The sequence below is a fragment of the Catharus ustulatus genome, chromosome 30, assembly GCF_009819885.2.
Source record: "Catharus ustulatus isolate bCatUst1 chromosome 30, bCatUst1.pri.v2, whole genome shotgun sequence".
Taxonomy (NCBI): domain Eukaryota; kingdom Metazoa; phylum Chordata; class Aves; order Passeriformes; family Turdidae; genus Catharus; species Catharus ustulatus.
This window is the reverse complement of record NC_046250.1, coordinates 3,245,002-3,257,197: the sequence shown is the minus strand read 5'-3', so window position 1 is coordinate 3,257,197 and position 12,196 is coordinate 3,245,002. Positions and strand designations below refer to the sequence as shown.

Here is a 12,196-nt window from a genome sequence, read left to right as displayed (position 1 = left end):
TTTTCCCGTGCAATTCCGAGCATTTCAAGTCACCTTTCTAAGCTCAGTGGCAGTAAAAAAAAAAAAATCAGGGGAAAAGCCAAAGCACGGCAGAAAGCCAGGACTGTACTGGAAAGCTGCGGGAAAATCGTTCTAAACTGCAGGGAAAAAAAATAAAAATAAAAATTAGGAATTGCGACTCGAGCCTGGCTCTGGCGGGGCTGAGTTCCCTGGGGGGAGCCGGGGCAGCAGCCGGAATTTCAGCAGCTGGAATTTTCATTTCAACAGCTGGAAATTTCATTTCAGCAGCTGGAAATTCATCCCAGTAGCTGGAAATTCATTTCAACAGCTGGATTTTCATGTCAGCAGTTGGAAATTCATTCCAGCAAATGGGATTTTCATTCCAGCAACTGGGTTTCATTTCTGCATGTGGGATTTTAATTTCTGCAGCTGGAATTTCATTCCAGCATCTGGGACTTTCATTCCAGATCTGGAAATTAATTTCAGTAGCTGAAATTTTCATTTGAGCAAATGGGATTTTCATTCCAGCAGCTGGAAATTCATTTAATCAGTAGGAATTTCATTCCAGTATCTGGAAATTCATTCCAGCAGCTGGGATTTCATTTCAGCATCTGAGATTTTCATTTCAGCAGCTGGAATTTCCTTTCAGCAGTTGGGATTTCATTTCAGCAGCTGGGATTTTCATTTCAGCAGCTGGAATTTCCTTTCAGCAGTTGGGATTTCATTTCAGCAGCTGGGATTTTCATTCCAGCAGCTGGAATTTCATTTCAACAGCTGGATTTTAATTTCAGCAGCTGGATTTCCATTCCAGCAGCTGGAATTTCCTTTCAGCAGTTGGGATTTCATTTCAGCAGCTGGGATTTTCATTCCAGCAGCTGGAATTTCATTTCAACAGCTGAATTCTAATTTCAGCAGCTGGATTTTCATTCCAGCATCTGGGACTTTCATTTCAGCAGCTGGAAATTCGTTTCAGCAGCTGGGATTTTCACTTCAGCAGCTGGAAATACATTTCAGGATCTGGAATTTAATTTCAGCATCTGGAATTTTCATTCCAGCAGTCGGGATTTCCCCGCTCAGCAGTTCCAGCGCTTCCCGGCGCGGGAGGCGTTGCAGGGATGAGTCCATTGCGAGGAGTAGCTGTAGGAATATTTGGGGGCGCAGCGAGGCTCGGCTCGGGCCAGCACCGGCGCGGCCACTTTGTCCTCCAGCCTGGTCGCCACCTCCGCGGGCAGCGGCGCCGGGGGCTCGCCCGGGGCCACCTCCGAGGGCTCCGAGGCTCCCACCACGGTCTGTTGCGGGTACGTGGTGAGGATGGGCCCCGGGAAGGTGACCACCACGGGAGGGGGGTAGATGATGACCCGAGAGTCGCCGCAGGTCACCACGCAGGGCTCGTTGGTGCTGCTGGCCAGCGGCTGCGGACACTTGGGCTCGCAGGGCGGCGCGCAGGCAAGCTGGGTGGAAGCCATCGCCTGGGATGAAAAAACACGAATAAATGTTTAAACCCGGAGAAAAAGTGCTCCCAGCTCTTGGTTATTAATATTTGGCTCTAAGGGATTGTTAGAGAGACTGCAAAGCATTCGAGGGGTTAAAAAATATAAATAAATATTCAAACCGGGAGGAAAACTCCTCCTAGATCTTGGTTATTGAGATTTGGATCTAAGGTAGTGATAATTGGGGTAGAGACAGAAATTGAGCTCTTGGTTACTGATATTTGGATCTAAGGGATTGTTAGAGAGACTGCAAGGCATTCGAGGGGTTAAAAAATACAAATAAAAATCCAAACCCGCAGAAAAAACTGATCCCAGCTCTTGGCTATTGAGATTTGGGTCTAAGTGTTTGTTGGAGAGCCTGCAAGGCGTTCGAGGGGTTAAAAAATACAAATAAATATTTAAACCCGGAGAAAAACCGCTCCCAGTTTTTGGTTATTAATATTTGAATCTAAGGTAGTGATAATTGGGGTTGAGACAGAATTTGAGCTCTTGGTTATGGATATTTGTCTTTAAGTTAGAGATAATTGATAAAAAGAGATATAATCGATATAGAGAAATATAATTGATATAAAGATATGTAATTGATATAAAGAAATGTAATAGATATAAAGATACATAATAGATATAAATATACCTATTTTATATAAAGAAATATAACTGATATAAAGAAATATAATTGACATAAAGGTGTATATTTGATATAAAGAAATATAATTGATATAAAAAGATATAATTGATACAAAGAAATATAATAGATATAAAGACATATAATTGATATAAAGATATGTAACTGATATTTCCTTTTAGGATCTTGTCAGGGATAATTTTGATAAAGACAAAAATAGATTTTTTGGATTTTTGACCTTTCCTTTTAGGATCTTGTCGGAAATAATTTAAATAAAGACAAAAATTGATTTTTTGGATTTTTGACCTTTCCTTTTAGGATCTTGTCGGCAATAATTTAAATAAACACAAAATTTGATCTTTTAAAAATTTTTGACCTTTCCTTTTAGGATCTTGTCAGGGATAATTTAAACAAAGACAAGAATTGATCTTTTTGATTATTGAAATTTGGCTTTGGGGGACCCTCAGAGAGAATTTGGATGCGGTTTTGTCTCGCACCTTTCACTTCCCCGCCCCGATTTGTTCTGAATTCCTGCCGGGAATTCAAATTTCTCCTTTTTCTCCTCCTCTTTCCTTCCCAGCCCCGAGCGCTCCCGGCGCTTTGGAGGAATTCCCGAGGACGCGCTGGGACTCGTTCCCGCCGCGCCTCTGTTCCTCCCACGCGGGGAAAATCAAAACAAAACAAAACAAAATTCCAGATTTTCCACCTGTTTCAGAATTTAGCACCCTGCCTGATTTTTGTGTTATTTTCCTTGCAGATTCCCGTTTTCAGGAAAATATTCTGTTAAAACATAGGGGAAAAAAACCCAAAAAGCTGAGAATAAATGGGAGTGTTAAGTGCTGGTTTAATAAATGAAACGTATAATTAAAATATTTCTATTGTATAATGTACGTTAAAATATTTCTGCAGTGATATACACAAGCCAAATGAGAAAATTACATTTTCACCTGGGGGAAATTTATTCAATGATGTTTATTTCTTCAGGTTAAATCCTCACATAAAAGCCTGGTGTAGCATCAGAGTGGTTTTTAAAGCTTGCAAATCAAATTTATCCTTCTGATAATTAAAAAATAAAATAAAATAAAGTAAAATAAAATAAAATAAAATAAAATAAAATAAAATAAAATAAAATAAAATAAAATAAAATAAAATAAAATAAAATAAAAAGTGCAGGGTATTTTCTTCCAGATTCCCTCAGGTTAGAACGCAGCACTGACCTGCAGGAATGCCGAATTTGATCTCTGAAAAGCGATTTAGGATTTTGGATCGGTTGGAACGGTTAGAAATGAAAGTTATTACGAGAATAGTTTAGTTAATAATCAGTAATCATCGCTCGATGTGGCTCCAATTAAATCAAGAACGATGCGAACGCGTCTGGAGCTGCCCCGAACTCTCTTCCAAGCAGAATTCCCAAATTTTTCCATGAATTCTCCCCACCCCAAACCTTCCCCCGATCACGTCAAACATAAATTTAAAAATTTAAATCCCAAAACTTCCCCCAATATAAACACACACACACACACACACACACACATATATATATATATATATATATTTTTTTTTTTTTTTTTTTCAGAATTAAGAGGCGGATTCCCTCCTTGTCCCCCGAATTCCAAAGCCCTGGAAAAGTCCCCGCTTTGATTTTTGCACCTTTTCCCCAGCACGGAAACCGCTCCTAAATCCCTCAGAACCGGAATATTTCTGCAGAATAACTCAGCCCCGATTTTGAGGAGAAATCCACGCAAAAAATTAAATTTTTTTCGAGCAGGGGGAATCAAAACTTACTCGGAGAAGCGGAGAGAAGGAACCGGGAGAGGCAGCGAGAAAATCGCGGTGAGGACGGGGAGGTTTTTATATCCTGCCCTGGATGCCCGGGGGCGGCTGAGCCACCCAAAAAAAAAATAATTTTAATGACTCGGGAGCCGAGCCCGGTGCAGGGATCGCTCCTGGAGCCGCAGGAATTGTTTTGCTGGCTGTTTGTGATTATCTAAATCCGCGTTGGGCAACAACCTCCCAACCAAAAAAAAAAAAAAAAGAAAAAAAAAATTAAAACAAGAAAAAAATTGCAGAACCCGCCAGCTCTTTTCATGCCGGAATTTCCTGCTTTTCCCCTCCTGGTTTCATTAAGAGGTGAAAAGGCAGAGTGAATTAATGAGGTTTTTAAAGCTTATCTTGGCTAAAAAAAAAAAAAAAATGAAGTGTGCAGGGAGGCTTGGAGCGCCGAGATGATTTTCCTGATTTTCCTTATGGAAGCAAAAACCCAGCGCTGGGAATTGTGTCCGTGCCTCGTTTAAAAGCTGGAAAAATCAGGAATTCTTTCCCAAAATATCGCTGGGATTTACGGATGTGCTTCCAAATCCAGGGAGGATCTGGCGCAAATCTAAAGAGCAAAGCTCGGGGTTATCTTTGGAATAAAAACGAAGCCGACCATGAATTATGGAGTTTAAAACGAGGGGTATGATGGAACACTTTCCATAATTTATTCTTTGTGAGGTCAGATCCTCTAGGATGTCATTACCGTGATTACCATGGAATGATTTCCCTGCATGACGAGGTTTTGAGATCCTCTTTGAAAATGAAAATCTCATTTTTCTGATGTCTCCCGAATATTCCCGATAAGCGCCAAAGCCCTGCGGGGTCTCTGGAGGTGCCTCATAAAATCCGAATAATTCCTGGGGTGTCTAAAACCCCGGGATGGTTTTACCTCGTCTCAGTGCGGGAATTTCCATGCGCCAAAATTTCCTTCCCTAGGGAAGGGGGAGTGGAAAGGGAAAAAAGGGGAAAAAAGGAAAAAAAATGGGTGCAGAGCGCCAGGATCGCCCAAAATCCCAAACTCTTTGGGAAGATTTGGGGCCATGTGGGTCCTGTTGGGATCCCTTTTGGGATCTCGTCCACGGCAGAGGAATATTTTATTTTATTTTATTTTTTAATTTTTATTTTTTTCCCCCGCAGGATTTAATCCTAACGAGGTTGGATGTTCGTTGTCTACGAGGAGGAGCCCAAAATTCTGCCCCCAAATCCTCCGTTTTCTTCTCCTCCTGAATTTTTCCATGTCTCTGTTATTCACCCTTTGGAATTTCTCGCTCCAGCACCTCTCCCCCTTCCAAAGATGCCTCTCAAAATTTCTGTTCCAAACCAGGAACGTGGAGAAAGTGGTGAAATTCATCCCAAATGTTAAATTCACCCCTCCGGAATTATTTTGTGCGTGTGTGCAGTGCCCGCAGTTGGTCCCTCAGGAATTCTGGGGCCGGGGGTGGATTCAGCCCGAGCTTTGGGTGGGAATTTGGGAAGGAATTTTTTTCCCTGGGAGGGTGTGGACAGCTTTCCCAGGGGGATTTTTGGGAAAATCAATTCTCAAAACTCTCCGGAATAGTTTTTCTTCCAGAATTAAGAGACCGAAATCCTCCCATCTCCCATAAACTCAAAAACTCTGGCAAAGCCCCCCTTTAATTTTCGCACCCTTTACCCCGCACACAAAGCAGGACCGCGCTCCTAAATCCCTCAGAGTCGGAATATTTAGGCCGAGCTCAGCCCCGATTTTGAGGAAAAATCCAGCAAAACGAGGAAAGCGTCCGAGGCCGGGCTGGAAGGAGCCGGGAGCGCGGCAGGGGCGGAACCGGGCGAGTTTTTAGTCCCGTTCCAGCCCAAACCATCCCGTGAGTAACAAAGGGAATAAAGGGCGAGCTCAGACTGCAAACCCCACAACACAGCGCTTTAATATGGTCAGGGCCCCATTCATCATAAATTGCTCCCAAAATTACACCCTGCACAGGGCAGGGGCCGCTTTAATGACGCTTAATTGGGTTTTGGTGCCCGAACCGGTTCGGCAGAGCCGCGGGCGTAGCTGAGTCAGGATTATTCCCCACGAAGGAATAATCAAAGGGGAGGATTTTGGGGTGGGAGCCTCTCAGCCCTCGCTTCAAAGGATTTTGTGCGCGCTGACATCAGCGGCACAAAGCTGGCATCAGCAGCAGCTCCCGGAGGAGCTGGCACAGCGCAATTAGCGGCAATTAACGCGTCACTGCCGATTCTGCGCTGTCGGGAACTCGGGTTTGGCATCAGTGAAAGGTGGAGGATCCTGGAAGATGGAGGATCCTGAAATCTGGAGGATCCTGAAATCTGGAGGATCCTAAAATCTAGGGAATCCTGAAATCTGGAGGATCCTGAAAGATGGAGAATCCCAAAAGGTGCAGAATCCTGAAAGATGGAGAATCCTAAAATCTGGAGAACCCTGAAATCTGGAGGATCCTGAAATCTGGAGGATCCTAAAATCTAGAGAATCCTGAAATCTAGAAAATGCTAAAATCTAGAGAATCTGGAAATTTGGATGATCCTGAAATCTGGAGAATCCTAAAATCTAGGGAATCATTAAATCTGGAGGATCCTGAAATCGGGAGAGTCCTGAAATCTGGAGAATCCCGAAATCTAGAAAATGCTAAAATCTAGAGAATCCTAAAATCCAGAGAATCCGGAAATTTGGAGAATCCAGAAAGATGGAGAATCCTAAAATCTGGAGAACCCTGAAATCTGGACGATCCTGAAATCAGAAGGATCCTGAAATCTGGAGGATCCTAAAATCTAGAGAATCCAGAAATCTAGAAAATGTTAAAATCTAGAGAATCCGGAAATTTGGAGGATCCTGAAATCTAGAGGAATCCTGAAATCCGGAGGATCCTGAAAGATGGAGAATCCTAAAGTCTGGAGAGTCCTAAATTCTAGAGAATCCCGAAAGCTGGAGAATCCAAAAAAGCTGGAGGATCCAGAAAGATGGAGAATCCCAAAAGCTTCAGAATCTTGAAATCTGCAGAACCCCCAAAATCCACAGAATCCCCAAACTCGATTTCAGTTCCATTTTGCTCGCTTTTAGCTGGGGGCTGAAAGCGTTACAAAACTCAAATAAATAACTAAATAAATAAAAATTCAAACAAATAAAATAACAAGAATAGAATAGAATAGAATAGAATAGAATAGAATAGAATAGAATAATAAACTATTAAGCAAAACTATTAAATAAGATTTAATAAACGACCAAGTCCCAGTGAGAAATTCGCCTCCTTCTCATTTTTAATCCCAGCTCCGAGGGAAGGCAGAAGAAAATGAAGAAGAACCATTAATTAGGGGTGCAATTAAAGCAGCACAGGCGGGGACAAATCCCCAAATTCCTGCAGGATCGGGAGGAGCCACATTTCATGGAACCTCTTCTCCAAAAAATGTGCCGGGTCAGGAGAGCTAAAAAAGGGAATTATTCCTCCTGGGTTTTAGAATTATTCCCGAAGTGATTTGGAATTATTTCCAAAGTTCTTTGGAATTATTCGCAAAGTTCTTTGGAATTATTCCCCCATAGTTTTGGAATTATTCCCCCTGGATTTTCATTCCCACATAGTTTTGGAATTATTCCCCCTGGGCTTTGGAATTATTCCCAAAGTTATATGGAATTATTCCCAGAGTTACTTGGACTTATTCCCACTTGTAGTTGGAATTATTCCCAAAGTTATTTAGAATTATTCCCACTCACCTCTGGACGTTTTCCCACTCGGTTCTGGACTTTTCCCACCCAGTTCTGGAATTTTTCCCACTCGAATTTGGAATTTTTCCCACTCGATTCTGGACTTTTTCCCACCTTTTTTCCCTTTCCTCCGGGGGCGATCCCACGTTTTCCGGAGGGTTCGGGGCAGGGAAATCCGGAATGGTTTAATGGGAACAACCACAGGAATGCAAACACCCCACGGGGAGCAGGAGCTGAGGATTTTTAGGAACCTCTGGGTGTGGCTCGGAGTCACCCTGGTCCTCCCGGGGTGGCCCCAGGGTGACAAATTCCGGCCACCAACCTGAATTTGATGGGAATCCAAACCCCCGGGGACTGGAGTATCAGTGAAGCGACATTAATGAAGTTTTTGTGCTTAATTAAGGGATTTTATCGCCTGAAATTTGAATATTTGGAGTCTGATAAGGCGCGGTTTGAGATGAGAATTTGGAATTTTTGTTTCTTCCAAATCCCGGTGAACATTCCTGCCAGGAGAGGGCAAAGCAAAAACTTGTGAAGAGAATAAAAGAAGCTGCAGGTTTAGGAAGTGAGGGAAGAATCAGAATGTGATTAATTGGACTCTGTGATTAATTGGATTCTGTGATTAATTGGATTCTGTGATTAATTGGATTCTGTGATTAATTGGAGTGGCTGCTGCTCTCTGGGAGTGGAGAGGGAAGGGCAGGGATGTCAGGGGAGGATTTGGGATGGAGATTTTGGCTCCTGGGAGTTTCCTTTGCACATCCCAGGGCTGGATCAGCTCCATCCCATCCCAAAATCCCATCCCATTGATCCCATTGATCCCGTTGATCCCACTGATCCCCTCCCAAAATCCCATCCCATTGGATCCCATTGATCCCATTGATCCCATTGATCCCATCCCATTGGATCCCATTGATCCCATCCCATCCCATCCCATCCCATCCCATCCCATCCCATCCCATCCCATCCCATCCCATCCCATCCCATCCCATCCCATCCCATCCCATCCCATCCCATCGATCCCATTCCAAAATCCCATCCCAAAATCCCATCCCATCCCAACAAAAACCAAAACCACAAAAACACAAAACTAAACAACCAAACCCCCCCCCAAAAACCCCAAAACAAACCCAAAAAAACGCCCCTAAAAGAGTTACTGCCCTCATCCACCCCCGCGTTCCCACGTGCAGCTGTTGCCCAACATCTGGATGTGCCAATCGTGCACAGCGCTAATTAACGCGATAATTAATGCTCACGGAGCGCATCAGGGGAAGGATGACAGAGGATTTTTGGAAAAGCAGATTTGTGCAGGGTGGCAGGAATTAATTCCTCGTTAATTCTCGGGTTAATCGCTCATTAATTGCAGCTGTTGCCAGATGTTGGCCAATGCAAATATTAGATAATATTGCATTTATTTCTTTCATGTTTTAGGCTGCACGTCCCCATGGTGCAGGTTTTCCTTGCCTAGAATATATAAAATATAAAATGTAAAAAATGTATAAAGTGGATAAAATGTGTAAAGTGTATAAAATGTGATTTATATTTATATTTATATTTATATTTATATTTATATTCATTTCTTTCAGGTTGAAAACTGTCCTTGCCTATAAAATATAAAAGACAAAAAATATAATATACAATATAAAATAGATACTATTTCTATTTCTATTTCTATTTCTATTTCTATTTCTATTTCTATTTCTATTTCTATTTCTATTTCTATTTCTTTCACACGTTGCAGATTCTCCTTGCCCATAATTTGTAATATTTGTATTTATTTATTTCCTGTGTCACAGATTGTCCTCGCCAATAATTTATAATATTCATATTTACTTATTTCACACTTTGCAGATTATCCTTGCCTATAATTTACAATATTTATATTCATTTCTTTCACAACTTGTCCCAGCCCCAGGGATGGTGACCGTGCCCAGCTCCTGCCTGAACACGCCTGACCCAGGATTTTTGTCCTGGTTTTGGGGACCAGCCTCGTGAGTCAGATGGAAAATTCAATGCAGGGCTTCAATTAATTCACCAAAAATTAAAAATCTGCATTTTTCTGCTGCAGGTTTCACCCTGAAATCCAGGCTGGGAGAAGGCAAAAATCTCAGTTTGGAGATTTTGGTCAATTCTGTTGTGGAAAATGTCCCAAAGTCACTTCTGGGACCCCCAAAAGTTTGAAATAAAATGGAGAGGAGCAAGTTTTCCATTTCAGACCAAAATTTGGGTTGGGTTTGGACAGGAATTGCTCCCTGGGAGGATTCCAGGTGATTCCATGGATTCCCCACCCCGGGGCGTGGCACTGGATGATTTTTGGGGTCCCTTCCACCCCAAACCATCCTAAAAAAGCGAAACCCAAAAGTTTCTGCACGACAGCATTTAATGGGAACGAGAAGCTCGATTTACAAAACTCGCTGGAAAAGGAAAAAAATTTAAAAATTCAATCAAAGAATTCCAGGAGGGTCCACAACAAATCCCCACTCCCACGATTTTCAGAGATTTTAGCAGAAGGATTTTGCAAAGAGATTTGCTCTTACAATTGCTGTAAATATTTTGATTTTCGGGTTTTTCCCCCGTGATTTGCATTAAATGAGATAAAGACAGGAAAAGAAGCTGGGAGAGCGTTTACAAGCAGGAATAAAGCACAACAAGGAGCTACAAATTCCTAATTTTCAGAAATGCCAAGTAGAGGAGATTTTATTTGTTTGTTTTCAAACACTGGTTCAGCAGAATTTATAAATATAAAGAGGAATTTGGGTAAAATTTCATTTTGGAACCCAAGATTTTTCAGTCATATTGTTTAGGTGGATTTTATTTATTTTTAAAAAAAATTTTATTTGGAGAGAAATTGATAATAAAACGTCCTTGTTGGCATAAAAAACGAATTTATTGACACACAGCTTTTAGCAAACCAAAAAAAAAAAAAAAAAAAAAAAGAGAGAGAGATATTTTTTAAAATCCAGTTTCTTGGAAAATTCTGGGCTTTGGTTCATCCCAATTTGGAATGAGGTCAATAGAGAAATTTTGGTTTTCTTGTAGTTTGGAAATTCTATTCCTCAGGCAAGAATCCTTGGATTTATGGGCTCCATGGAAACAGGAATTCCTGGATTTTTGGGCTCCATGGGAACAGAAATTCTTGGATTTATGGACTCCAAGGAAATAGGAATCCATGGATTTCTGGATTTATGGACTCCAAGGAAACAGGAATCCATGGATTTCTGGATTTATGGACTCCATGGGAACAGAAATCCAGGGATTTCTGAATTTATGGACTCCATGGGAACACAAATTCTTGGACTTTTTGACTCCATGGGAACAGGAATCTCTGATTTTTGGACTCCATGGGAACAGAAATTCTTAGATTTATGGACTCCAAGGGAACAAGAATCCATGGATTTCTGGATTTATGGACTCCATAGGAAGAGAAATTCTTGGATTTATGGGCTCCAAGGAAACAGGAATCCCTGGATTTCTGGATTTTTGGACTCTGATTTTTGGTCTCCATGGGAACCTCGGTAGCTCGGCACTTCTACAATCCATTATCCATAACCTTTTAGTCGGGGCTCAGCTCTGCTTCCCAGTCTATCCACAGATATCCAGGCAAGGTTTAGGTTGGCCTGCAAGTTCCACAACAAAACACCGGCCATAAGTCAGCGCCAAGACGACTCCAACTCCCCGCGCCCCAAAACTCCCCCAGAGCGAACCTACCCCCAAACCCATGGAATCCCCGCGGGCCCAGCAGGTTCCTGATGTCCAGCAGGGCCGTGGAGCCCACCAGGGTCTGCTGGGGGAAGGTGGTGAGGGTGGGTCCAGGGTAGATGACGGAGTAGGGCGGCAGGTCGGGCTCCACGATGTCCACCACGGTGTCGGGGTATTTAATGACGCACGTCTCGTTTCGGGTCACGGCGAAGGGCTCGGGGCACGCCAGGCCCGTGGGCAGGCAGCACTCGTGGAAGGGAGACATGGGGAAGGGAAGAGCTGGAAATGGGAAAAAAAAAACCAACAAAAAAACCACATCCTCAGTGAGGCGGGAAATGTGCGTTAAATATCGGCAGGTTTTGGTAAAGCGATTTTGGGGATTTTCGGCAAATTGGGCATTGCAAAGAGCTCAGGTGGGAGTTGGATTTGCCCAGTTTAGTTTTCCAACCAGAAACTCTTTTCCTTCTTGGTTCTTTCTCTTCCTGACCTTCAATATAAAACTTCATTTTTAATATAAAACTTCATTTTCAATATAAAACTTCATTTTCAATCTAACGCTATTTTTCAAACCATCACCGTTTTAACCCCAAAAACTTTTATCCTATCTCTTCTCCTCCAGGATTTCCGTGGTGTTCACCCCACTCCTGTCGCCAGTGGCAAACCCCAACTCCCAACTCAACCCCAGATTTAAAACTCGGGTTTTAATCCTCTTTCAAATCCCAAATGTGGAGGCTGGAGCTCCTCCCAGCCTGGAGATCCACCCATCTTTTATGGGTCTCATTAGGGACCAGCTGCATGTTTGAAATCCCAGGGCACTTTAAACCCGGCCTAGAATCGAGGCCAGGACTTTCTTGGGCATTGTTTAATTACAGATTG

At 42.5% G+C, this 12,196-nt stretch overlaps 1 protein-coding gene across 1 annotated transcript; it reads right to left on the bottom strand.

Annotated features, from left to right (window-relative positions):
- Positions 1 to 1,073: 1,073 nt before the first annotated feature.
- LOC117008659 (feather keratin 4-like) lies at positions 1,074 to 3,963 on the bottom strand. Its single transcript, XM_033082630.1, has 2 exons — positions 3,901 to 3,963; positions 1,074 to 1,469 (listed from the first exon to the last, which is right to left on the bottom strand). Exon 2 carries the CDS (start codon positions 1,464 to 1,466, stop codon positions 1,074 to 1,076), a length of 393 nt encoding a protein of 130 aa, XP_032938521.1. The 5' UTR covers positions 1,467 to 1,469; positions 3,901 to 3,963.
- Between the last annotated feature and the right edge of the window lie 8,233 nt (positions 3,964 to 12,196).

What these genes read in the sequence shown, in the direction of transcription:
- LOC117008659 (XM_033082630.1), bottom strand. Translation starts at nt 1,466, where the DNA reads ATGGCTTCCACCCAGCTTGCCTGCGCGCCGCCCTGCGAGCCCAAGTGT.